This window comes from Osmerus eperlanus, chromosome 7 (assembly GCF_963692335.1).
Source record: "Osmerus eperlanus chromosome 7, fOsmEpe2.1, whole genome shotgun sequence".
Classification (NCBI taxonomy): Eukaryota; Metazoa; Chordata; class Actinopteri; order Osmeriformes; family Osmeridae; genus Osmerus; species Osmerus eperlanus.
Genome location: NC_085024.1, coordinates 3393423 through 3404722, shown reverse-complemented (window position 1 = coordinate 3404722; position 11300 = coordinate 3393423). Strand labels below are relative to the sequence as shown.

At 42.8% G+C, this 11300-nt stretch overlaps 3 protein-coding genes across 3 annotated transcripts; 1 reads left to right on the top strand and 2 right to left on the bottom strand.

Annotated features, from left to right (window-relative positions):
- Positions 1 to 687: 687 nt before the first annotated feature.
- LOC134024093 (uncharacterized) lies at positions 688 to 7085 on the bottom strand. The gene is made up of 12 exons (XM_062466519.1): positions 6940 to 7085; positions 5814 to 5954; positions 5249 to 5416; positions 4905 to 4991; positions 4448 to 4501; positions 4036 to 4161; positions 3884 to 3926; positions 3711 to 3756; positions 3390 to 3519; positions 2834 to 3022; positions 2412 to 2585; positions 688 to 1652 (listed from the first exon to the last, which is right to left on the bottom strand). Exons 1-12 carry the CDS (start codon positions 7015 to 7017, stop codon positions 1410 to 1412), a joined length of 1479 nt encoding a protein of 492 aa, XP_062322503.1. The 5' UTR covers positions 7018 to 7085; the 3' UTR covers positions 688 to 1409.
- Positions 7086 to 7531: 446 nt separating this feature from the next.
- On the bottom strand, positions 7532 to 9071 carry rps19bp1 (ribosomal protein S19 binding protein 1). The gene is made up of 4 exons (XM_062466531.1): positions 8878 to 9071; positions 8470 to 8652; positions 8191 to 8288; positions 7532 to 8005 (listed from the first exon to the last, which is right to left on the bottom strand). Exons 1-4 carry the CDS (start codon positions 8930 to 8932, stop codon positions 7856 to 7858), a joined length of 486 nt encoding a protein of 161 aa, XP_062322515.1. The 5' UTR covers positions 8933 to 9071; the 3' UTR covers positions 7532 to 7855.
- Positions 9072 to 9324: 253 nt separating this feature from the next.
- LOC134024097 (3-mercaptopyruvate sulfurtransferase-like) lies at positions 9325 to 11179 on the top strand. Its single transcript, XM_062466524.1, has 2 exons — positions 9325 to 10010; positions 10801 to 11179. Exons 1-2 carry the CDS (start codon positions 9419 to 9421, stop codon positions 11097 to 11099), a joined length of 891 nt encoding a protein of 296 aa, XP_062322508.1. The 5' UTR covers positions 9325 to 9418; the 3' UTR covers positions 11100 to 11179.
- The last annotated feature ends 121 nt before the right edge of the window (positions 11180 to 11300 follow it).

Below are 11300 nucleotides of genomic sequence, written 5' to 3'. Positions count from 1 at the left end.
AAAATATAGGTCATATGCTAAATGTAAACATTGGCTCCCAGAAAAAAAAACTATTACAGATACAAATTGAACAGTAATTTATTAGTAATAGCATATATCATTTATCATTTTTTATTTTTTTATAAGGTCAAATAGATCCCTAAATAATGAAGGTCCCTTTTCAAAAGTATACATGTATAACTAAATGGCATCAACAAAGATGTATAAAGAAAATCAAGAAGATATATTTTTTATGTAAAATATGCCACCCGTCATCCACAATCACAGTGATAACCCCAAATTGTTCAACTACAAGAATATAACAATATAGTCTTTACAGTTAGTCATAGTGACTGTGGGTAAAGATAGACAACCAAAGCATATATTTCTCTTTCATTTAAATGCCAAAATAACTGCAACCTAAAACTACAGGCAGGTGTTGGCAGGTTACATATGCACGATTGCCCTCTGGTGGCAGAACGTTTTTATGTATTACTATTTGACAAATAGGTCACTGAGTTTAGACTGGGTGGGTGTAGTACGAGTCGACGATGGGGAAACTGCTCCAAGACTAGACATAAATCTAGCTAATCGTCTCAAACTGGATCGATTGAAAGGTTCTCTCATTGTAGGTCAAACAAGTCCTAGGTACATCAGTAGGTAGGCCCACATTCTGACTTCTTGCTTAAAACACACTGCTTTTTGCACTGCATTACAAAATGGTATCTTGTACATTTGTATTTTTTGTAATATTTGTATTTTTATATTGTAATTTACGGCAATTTATATTTTATTTTATTGTATATTTAATTCTATTCTAATCCCACTTAGTACTGCTAGTTTATGTACCCTTAGTATAGATAGTCCACATATTTAAATTTTAGGTATATGTTTATTGTATGCACCTTCCTGCCAAAGCAAATTCCTTGTCTGTGCAAACTTTCATGGCGAATAAATCCCATTCTGATTCTGATTCTGATTCACAACAGTCAAAATGAGGCAGAGACAGAAAAGGAATCAAGTGTATAAACGTAAAACATTATATAAGTGTAAAACATTACATAAGATTAAAAACATAAAATATTATATAGGTGTAAAAGTGGACAACATTTTGTAAGATTAAAAACATCAAACATACAAATGTAAAAACAACCCAAACAAACCCCATTTCACACCAAAAGCCAACCGTGCCGCCAGGAAGACCCTTCACTCCTTCACCAGCTCCTTATACATGTCTTTCACTCCTTCACCAGCTCCTTATACATGTCTTTCACTCCTTCACCAGCTCCTTATACATGTCTTTCACTCCTTCACCAGCTCCTTATACATGTCTTTCACTCCTTCACCAGCTCCTTATACATGTCTTTCACTCCTTCACCAACTCCTTATACATGTCTTTCACTCCTTCACCAGCTCCTTATACATGTCTTTCACTCCTTCACCAGCTCCTTATACATGTCTTTCACCTTCACCAGCTCCTTCAGCCCGTCTTGCAGCTGGCCGGCCACTTGGCGGAGCTTCTTGGCGAACTTGGACTCCAGGCCTTTCTTCAGCTTCTGTCTGTCCTTGCCTGAGTAGAATAAGTCCATGCCCAGGGAGAAGCCATTCAGCACGCCTGATGCCTTGCTGCTGGCATCCATGGCCCTGGCACTGTCCCCTGCCACCTCTACCACCTGGGGGCGAAGACAAAGAGGAGGGTAATGATGGTGGTGGTGATAATGATGGTGGTGGTGATAATGATGGTGGTGGTGATAATGATGGTGGTGGTGATAATGATGGTGGTGGTGATAATGATGGTGGTGGTGATAATGATGGTGGTGGTGATAATGATGGTGGTGGTGATAATGATGGTGGTGGTGATAATGATGGTGGTGGTGATAATGATGGTGGTGGTGATAATGATGGTGGTGGTGATAATGATGGTGGTGGTGATAATGATGGTGGTGGTGATAATGATGGTGGTGGTGATAATGATGGTGGTGGTGATAATGATGGTGGTGGTGATAATGATGGTGGTGGTGATAATGATGGTGGTGGTGATAATGATGGTGGTGGTGATAATGATGGTGGTGGTGATAATGATGGTGGTGGTGATAATGATGGTGGTGGTGATAATGATGGTGGTGGTGATAATGATGGTGGTAGTGATAATGATGGTGGTAGTGATAATCATGATGATAGTGATATCATGATGATAGTGATAATGATGGTGGTAAGGATAATAATGAAGATGATTACGGTAATGACAATAAGGATGATAATGACGTTAAAAGCCATCCCCATCACCACCTTATCAATCTATAACTGTCGCCATACTCAAGTCTACTCTCCCCAATGACGATGCTTCAATCAAGACTCACAGTGTTGCAAATTAGGGGAAGGAGAAAGAAAACGAGGTCATGAAGGTAGTGACAGTGTGGGTCTGGCTCTACCTTGGCCACCCTCACTGCCTTGGTGTGGACCCCAGTCAGGACGGCCAGGTTGTGCTTCCTCAGGGATGCCATCCCCCTGTTGGTGAACGTCAGGCAGGCCTCGAGGTCGTCCACGTGGGCCCTGTAGTCCTTGATGACGGTCTCTATCTTCTTCCTGTCCTGTGTGACGCTTACCTGAGGAGAGGAGAAGAAGAGACCAGGTGACTCATGGGTAGAAACATGTGTTCAGTTGTTAACCGGTCATCAGATAGTGTTTATTCTCTAAAGGAGATGGAAAATGACATCCTTATTATCCTGAATCATGTATAGCTTATTCTCTAAAGGAGTTTGGGATGTATATAAAAAATATAAATACATATATTTCCTGAGAACACAGACAGTAGTTGGAAATAGAGTTAGAGGAGAAGAGAGCGGGCACTCACTTTGTGTGCGATGGCGGCCGATGCACCGGTGACGCCTCCTGCCGTGGCAACGCCGACCCCGATGGCGGTGAGGGCGAGCGAGGCCCCGAATGTGAACGGGGACAGGACCACGCCAGCCACGGCCGCGATCCCGCCCACGGCACTCGTGGCGCCTCCAGTGATGCCAGCGATCTTAGTGCCCTTGGACACCTGGGGCGGAGTTTGAATCAAAGTGGATTCATGTCAATTTTTTTCCTTTTTCTTTTCCGATCGTTACCTTTTCGTAAGTGAAGGGGGTCAGATGGCTGAGCTGTTAGGGAGTCGGGCTATTAATCAGAAGGTTGTTGGTTCGATTCCCGGCTGTGCCAAATGACGTTGTGTCCTTGGACAAGGCACTTCACCCTACTTGCCTCAGGGGGAATGTCCCTGTACTTACTGTAAGTCGCTCTGGATAAGAGCGTCTGCTAAATGACTAAATGTAAGTGAAGGCATATTGATGCACGTTACATCACAAGTGTGTGTGTGCGTGTGTACACAAGTGCATGCGTCCATTTGTGTGTGCGTGTGTGTGTGAGACCTTGTCCAGGTTATCTGCGATGCTGAACAGCTCAGTGATGTTGTTGTTCAGGGACTCCCCATACTTGTTCAAGAGCTGTTCATACAGCAGCAATGCATGACAGATCCTCTCTGCTTTCACAAAAAATAACCTTCACAGGGAGAAATATACCATTCAGTAAGAAAAACAAATATCAAAACTATATTTTTTGATTATTCCTTATTGAAAATAACCTTAATGGGGAAATAAACACGTTCAGGGTAGGAACAAAAATAGTGTCCAAAAACTCTGTAGCTTGAGGATTAAGCAGTCTTATTTGTGCATGTGTAATATATTACTTACGCTGCCTCTCCATGTTTCAATGGTTGATTTTCCAGGTCTTCCCATGCTAAATTAACAAAATAGAAAGACAAAGTTTAAACTGTAAACATGTGTGTTTTTGAAATAGGTCCCTGATTATTCAGTGGTTAACCTGCCACTATCAAGCTTCCAGAACCTGTCCTTCTATCGCTTACAAATCACTGTCTTCCACCATTCCATTAGGAACTCCGGATCGGCCTAGAACAATAGAAGAACATTCTTAAACAAACAAAGGAACATTCCAAAGAAGATACGCATTCTAAAGTCTAAAGCCTGTCTGTGACAGTTGGGAGTTTGTTTACAAGACCTTGATGTTATCGTTTCGTTGGAGTTGTTTGCCCTCACGACAAGTGCTGACTGAAGTCTGTCTGAAAGGAGGAAGAGGAGGAGGGCTCTGGCTCACAACCTTATAGGATGTTTGATGCATTATTACCTGAAAGAGTTTAGATATAAAATAACGCTTTAGTAATCTAACTACAACTGAGATAGTCCATTCCCTCAGGCACAGATTTGATGTATTTTAGAAGTAAATGTAATGGTTAATCTACAAGGAAGTGGTTGTATTATAGAATTACACAAGGTCCTTGTTAGCAACCTTGAACCAAGAAAGTCATCCTTAAAACAATGAATGATTTGTTATTTTAGCAGGAGACACACTAGGAAGCCAGGAGTCAAGCTCAGTGAGTGCATGTGGCCACAACGGCTGCTCATTCTCTCACCGTACGAGATTCCACAGCAACCTCTTTGCAGTGTCCATAATCTCTAACTGTAACCTGTTCAGAAAAACCAAATAGTCACCTTCAACTATAACCTGTTCGGAAAAATTATGACTTTCAACTGCAACCCGTCAAAAACTAAATAATGATCTATAACTGTAACTGTCCTAAACATTGATAAGATGTATTTTGCATGGATATCAGACCAGGGTAAATTACAGGAATTGATAACCAGAAGCACATTTGACTTTGACTCACATTTGGGGAATTGTTGACTAGTTTAATTGCACAAATATAATAAATCATACTCTCAAAGCATTTAGGAATTTTCCTTTTCTTTTTTAGAATACTAATAATTGTATTGTGAAAATGTTGTTTGTAATCACATACTGATCTGGATTCTTTCACAACACTGATCTGAACGGTCAATGTTTGTAACCAAGCAAGTGATGTGTGTCACCCTGTTATCCTTGGCAACCACACGTTTATACGTGTGAGAGGCTGGGTCCTGGTTGAAGACAGGTCCCTTGGAGTCACCCTCACCGACCTGGAGGAAAGGTGACAGGACCTGTGAGCTTCACAACGGTGGCCCAACATGTCAACGGTCTCCACAGAAACAAAAATGCTACAATCTGAACATCGGTAACCGTGATATGTTTTGTTAGCTGCATAACAAACTAAACTAACAACTAGTGAAAAAAACAGGAACCGTGCCAAGAAAGTACATTTACTTTCCCATTCCATCCGCCCCAAGTTAGCACAATAAAAAATTAGAATGATTCAGCCCCAAAAATAAAGACCGACCTTGACGAGCATCAGGCGTCTCGAGATGCCTTTACTTGAGTCCTGCGTGTCACTTCCTCCAGGCGTGTCAAATCCTTCAGGCGTGTCACATCCTCCAGGGCTGGAAAAGCTCTCCAGTCGCCTTACCTTCTCAGCGACGGTCAGGGGCCTGTCGTCTGAGAGGTCAGTCTGGGGGCAGAACAGCAGGACACTCAGCCTCACATAACAGAACTCTGGGGGAGTCGGTTTGTTTTCAAATGTGGGGGGGTCAGTTTTTTTCACGTGTATAAAAAAAGTGTGTGTGTTTGTGAGGGGGGGGGAAGACGACAACTTCCTGGCAGACTTGTTATTAAAAACTTGTATAATGAAACCTATTCCCCAGACAGAACTGGCGTTGTGCAGCTCAGTGGTTCGCCTGCAGATCCAAAGGGTTAATCACCCCTGCAGATCCCCCCCCACCCCCCCGTCCCCCCCCCCCCGTCCCCTCCCACATGTTGATTTGGATTTTTAAAAAAGTGAACACATGACATCTTCCAACTACCGACAGTCCCTTGACGAGTACCAGTCCGTCTAGGGACCGTCTTACCATCTCTCCCCCTTCCTTCTCGGGTGAGTCTAAGGGGGAGGTTGGGGGAGAGGTGTAGCTCAATCTCTGCTGAGGTTTGAGGACTCCCTTTCCAGGACTATCCTGGTAGCAGGTCCTTGGTTTCAGGACTGAGGGTGGAAACTACATGGGGGAGAAGGTCTCGGTTATGTAGGTATGTCCTGTTTTGAAAAAGACCCACTGCGAAGCTGTCCTGGTTAAACTACATACAACTGTCTTCATATACCCCTTATAAAAGTCCTGTTTGTTTTCAGATTCATTTGTTTTATAAAAAAAATTAATCAAAGTATAAAACCTATATTTTGAAAAATAAATGTATTAAAATGTATTTGATGTTCTTGATTTTAATATATATGTTCTTGATTTTATATATATATATATATATATATATATATATATATATATTAAAATCAAGAACATCAAATACATATACATAATTTTCAAAATATAGGTTGAATACTTAATGATTTATTTTTTTACTATCCTGATACTTGTGCAGTACTCAAGGATTTATATTTCTTTACACTTTCAATTGTTATCTGTCATGCTATCTGTCCTTGGTGAGTAAACATAAAAGGGATTGTAAATCTCACCTGTTTAACAAGTTTGATCATACTGTCAGGTAATCACCAGACACTTTCACTTTCACCTATTATCTTGTTTACGATACAATCATTTCATTTTACACAAGTTATTTAAATAAATATATAAAACATGATTTCATTACGGGTTTTATATAATACTTGTGTATCTATTGGAAGACAGGACCAATTAATGTTACTCCTGCATGATGTAGCTATGCAATTGAGTATCAACATTGTGTATAAGCTCCCTGCCATAACTCCATTTATGCTTTTACAAGAAAACAATAACACAATTGCAACATGCAATTAATTTATACCACATTTTCTAAAATATTAAACTTAATGCTTAAAAAGGATATGCATATATATATATATATATATTTAATCACATTTACAATATGTGCATTGAAGCTGTCAAAAAGCACTTCTGATAAATTAACTCTTTAAAAAAAGAGTGCTTTAACACACATATGGCAAATGCTTCAATACATAAACTTCAACAGATAAGTTGAAAGGTCCTTTACCTTTTTCATGACAGAAGCTTGAATCTTCCTTCTACACTGAAAGTTGTTTTGTGCAGATAGGTCTGTCCTGCAGAGCATCAACACCCAGAGAGAGGGAGGTAGAGAGAAAGGTAGAGAGAGGTAGAGATAGAAAGGTAGAGAGAGAGAAAGGTTGAGAGAGAGGGAAAGAGAGAGGAAGGTAGAGAGAGGTAGAGGAAGGTGGAGAGAGAGGGAGGTAGAGCGAGGGAGGAGACTAACTAGAGAGGATTCTTGTGTGCCTGCACAGAGGGCACTGCCGTCTCCAGGATGAGCCAGTCTTTCAACTCTGTCACTGTCTGACATTGACCTGATCCTCCCTTTCATCATGACATAGACTTTGACACTGATTCAAGTTTTACTTAAAGGTTTGAGGTTATGAAAACATAACTACTTAGGTGTGGTTAGGCATCTATGAATCATGAGGCTGCATCTCTTTTGGTCTCTAGTTTAAGTAGTAGTTGCTGTATTGTTGTGGTTTGTGATTTAATGCCATTGTTTTAGCAAATACCCGTTCTGAATATGTCTGACCTCTACATAATTTGATTTAAAACAAAGCATGTTTACCGTGTAAAACTTATCATTGCAAAATGTGTTTAATTGTTATTACAATTTCTAATAGCCTTGTCAAAATAAATGAAAAGTCAATTTCAAAACTAACAGGCAACATGCAAGCATTGTAGCCCTTCTTGTGTTCATCCTCCTCGGAGACGGAGGACAAACTACAGTCAGTCTTTCAAAAAGAACAAGCAAAATATTGAGCCTTGTTGAAAAAAGTTGTCTCTTCTTTCAGCAGAATTGTTCCATGGTGCACAGCCCAGAGTGTCTTTGGAATTCAGTTCATAATAGAACTGGTCAGATAGGAATAGAACACAATACAATGGAAACATCCATTGGGGATCTAGTTGGAATCCTCCACAGTTCTGCCAAAGTATTCTTTCTGGAACTGTTGGAACTCCTCTTCTGTGAAGGCAGATTCCGGTTCTGGAGCCTTTTTGACATGAGGGTCTGGATGGTACCGAGACTGACGTCCAGAGTGTTGGTTAAAGATCTGGGCGAGCACAAAAAACATACTTGGTAAGTCTTCATCATCATCATCATTAAGCTGACAACATTTACTCCAATAAAATATGAGGCAAGTTCATCAAAAATACTGATCTTATCTGCTGAGGATGATTAACAACATTCCTAAAGAAGGCTCTTAAAGAAGTCTACTTCACTAATTATATGCCAAACCTTCTTGTTGTCTGATTCCGTCGTTTTGTAGCCAGTTCCCAGGAAGAGGCTGAGGTTCTTGCTAAGCTGACTCTTCGGCTGTTTCTTCTTAAACTCCTCTGGGAAAGAGAAACAGAAAATGAGCGTTAAAGTCTCTCGCACACACTATAAGACAAAAAATATCAAAGTCTGTTCCATAACAAGATTCAATATGCACAGGTAGTGTCCGATACATGTGGACTGATACATAATTCACGATTTCATTTGTGCCATGTTTTGTTTCAAACACCCCCAACTCACCCACGGCAGATTTAATCCTCTTGTCTTTGACAGTGGTCTTGGCCTTCCCCGTCCCTAGACGACCCTGCAGCCGCCGAACCTGCTTACTGACGCCCTGCCTGTTGGTGCCGACCAGATCCATTACCTTAGCTTTCCCCGGCGTCTGAGTCTTCTTAGACTGGCCCTTCTGCTTCTTACTAGTGTCTGGTTTTGTCATGGGCAAGGAGAGGACAAGGTCGATATAAAACGAGGTTGAGAAGAGGCAACAATGAGTGTTTTGTATTTGAAATCGTGGCATTTCAAAGGTTACTACTCAGGTTCACTTGACAGGTAAATGTTTTAAGATTATAAGAACGTCCCCGCAATGGATCTAACGAAGATGCTGGCTAGCGTGAACGTGCTAGCTGGCTAAATAATGGGATTATTTACCTTTGATGTCATTGCTTAGCAGCTCCAGTCCTCTCCTTATCATTGACGCCGACATTCTACAGTAAAATATTCTATATAATACTTTATAAGTTGTTCGCAACTCTTAAAAATCAGTTCTGAATACTTTCTGTGAAAATTACATGCGAGTATAACTTCCGGCGAATTGTGTTTCGTTTATATTGTCCGGGTGGATTGTATGTTCCGAGAACGACCGTTCCCGCAATGCATTCATCAAAAAGTTCGCTGCATGATTCATTCAGTGACTGAATGAACCAAAATACTGTACACAACATTTACATTAATGCATAAAAAAATGAGATCATCTACACAAAAGTTCTATAATAGTTAATTTTCCTTCCTTGTTGTTTTGAATTTCGATACATTTTGGTGGACGATATTCCATGGTAACGCCCCTATTTAAGTTTGGCTTCTTGCTACAGGCTGGTTTGGGGGCGTGTTATCTCCTGGGCACGCTCAATAGCCTACTTATCAGCTGAATTTAACGCACTTTTCCTCCTTCGCGGTTGGCATTTGTACCTGCATGATGGCGCTTCAATCTAGACCTCTTGTTGCTTCGAAGTGGCTGGCCGAAGCCCTGAAGTGTCAGCAGACCGTACCCAAGATGCGCGTTGTGGACGCTTCTTGGTTCTTGCCCAAACTCCGGCGCAACGCTAAAAGCGAGTTCAAAAAGAAGCACATTCCTGGCGCAGCGTTCTTTGACATCGACCAATGTTGCGATAAAACATCTCCCCTGGATCACATGCTTCCCTCCGAGAATGCTTTTGCAGATTACGTGGGGAACTTGGGTGTGGAGAACGACACACACGTCGTGGTATACGACGCAAGCGATTTCGGTGTGTTCTCTGCGCCCCGCGTGTGGTGGATGTTCCGGGTGTTTGGGCACAGTTGGGTCTCGGTTCTGAACGGGGGACTCAAGAACTGGGAGTTGGAAGGACTTCCATTGAGTGACAAGTACACCAGACCAGAAGCGACCGAGTTCAGGGCGTCTTTGAACCGCTCCTGGGTGAAGACGTACGAAGATATCCTGGAGAACCTGGAGACTAAGAGGTTCCAGGTGGTGGATGCTAGGCCCTCAGGGAGGTTCCGTGGAGTCGACCCCGAACCTAGAGACAGTAAGTTCACATAGAAGAGACACTTAGCCTACTTAAATTTGTGAACCATGCATGTCAAATGCATAAAATTAGGTTTCCAAACGAGTGACTGCCACCACAGAATTGTGTTATGGTTTCAAATTTGCGCGATTTATTTAGACCAAAACGGGCCGATTAATCAAAGTTCTAAACAGTTGAAAGACTACCCTGTTGGGATAAATGTGACCAGAATAGATGTTCCAAGGTGATGAGATAAATTGTGCCGATCATGTTGACCCAGTTTTTAGTCTTGTGGTGGACTTAATCTGTCAAAATATCTGCTGAGTGGACGACTTCCTCATACGTAGTCTGTGTACTCTAGCCGATAGGCAAACTAACCGTCAGGGGTCGTAGGTCAAAGACAGGCTCACACAAGGCACACGCTATCAACATATTATGGTGCCCTACACAGGCGAAGTGCTGAATTGACAAATTACACATTTATCTCTCTTCTCTCACACTCCACATGCACTTCACCATGCGTACACACACGTACTGTACCTTGACCTAAAGGGTTAGTGGGTCTAGCTCCAGAGACAGACACGATACCACGTTCACTAGCTTTTAGTGTGACGGTGTCAGGTGACATGATGTTTGTTTTTCACCACGCTCTTTCACTTGAGTGTGGAAAAAGTAAAAAAAAAAATACTGTGATTAAACTTGAGAATTTGTCTTCAACCCTTCTCTCTCTCTCTCTCTCTCTCTCTCTCTCTCTGTCTCTGTCTCTGTCTCTGTCTCTGTCTCTGTCTCTGTCTCTGTCTCCCTCCCACAGACACCGAACCCGGCCACATCCCAGGCTCCCTCAGCATGCCCTTCCACTCCTTCCTGTCTCCGTCAGGTCACTTCCTGTCCCAGGACGACCTCCAGGCGCTGTTCGCCCGTGCGGGCGTGGATCTGTCGCGGCCGCTCTCCGTGACCTGCGGCTCGGGCGTCACGGCGTGCCAGGTGGCGCTGGCGGCTCACGAGTGCGACCACCCCGGCGTGGCGGTGTACGACGGGGCGTGGTCAGAGTGGTACACCCGCGCCGTGCCCGAGCACGTCCTCTCGGAGGGGCGGGGCAAGCACCTGTGATTGGTGGAGGAGGAAGTGCGAGTTGGGGGGGCTAGAACCTGTGATTGGTGGAGGAGGAAGTGCGAGTTGGGGGGGGCTAGAACCTGTGATTGGTGGAGGAGGAAGTGCGAGTTGGGGGGGCTAGAACCTGTGATTGGTGGAGGAGGAAGTGCGAGTTGGGGGGGGCTGGCACCTGTGATTTGTTGAGGGGGGAGGATGTCA

What these genes read in the sequence shown, in the direction of transcription:
- LOC134024093 (XM_062466519.1), bottom strand. Translation starts at nt 7,017, where the DNA reads ATGCTCTGCAGGACAGACCTATCTGCACAAAACAACTTTCAGTGTAGA. An exon ending in AAGCTTCTGTCATGAAAAAG is followed by an intron (nt 5,955 to 6,939) that starts GTAAAGGACCTT and finishes TCCCCCATGTAG; the next exon opens with TTTCCACCCTCAGTCCTGAA. An exon ending in AGAAGGAAGGGGGAGAGATG is followed by an intron (nt 5,417 to 5,813) that starts GTAAGACGGTCC and finishes TTCTGCCCCCAG; the next exon opens with ACTGACCTCTCAGACGACAG.
- rps19bp1 (XM_062466531.1), bottom strand. Translation starts at nt 8,932, where the DNA reads ATGTCGGCGTCAATGATAAGGAGAGGACTGGAGCTGCTAAGCAATGAC. An exon ending in GCTAAGCAATGACATCAAAG is followed by an intron (nt 8,653 to 8,877) that starts GTAAATAATCCC and finishes TGACAAAACCAG; the next exon opens with ACACTAGTAAGAAGCAGAAG. An exon ending in GAGGATTAAATCTGCCGTGG is followed by an intron (nt 8,289 to 8,469) that starts GTGAGTTGGGGG and finishes TCTCTTTCCCAG; the next exon opens with AGGAGTTTAAGAAGAAACAG.
- LOC134024097 (XM_062466524.1), top strand. Translation starts at nt 9,419, where the DNA reads ATGATGGCGCTTCAATCTAGACCTCTTGTTGCTTCGAAGTGGCTGGCC. An exon ending in CGACCCCGAACCTAGAGACA is followed by an intron (nt 10,011 to 10,800) that starts GTAAGTTCACAT and finishes TCCCTCCCACAG; the next exon opens with ACACCGAACCCGGCCACATC.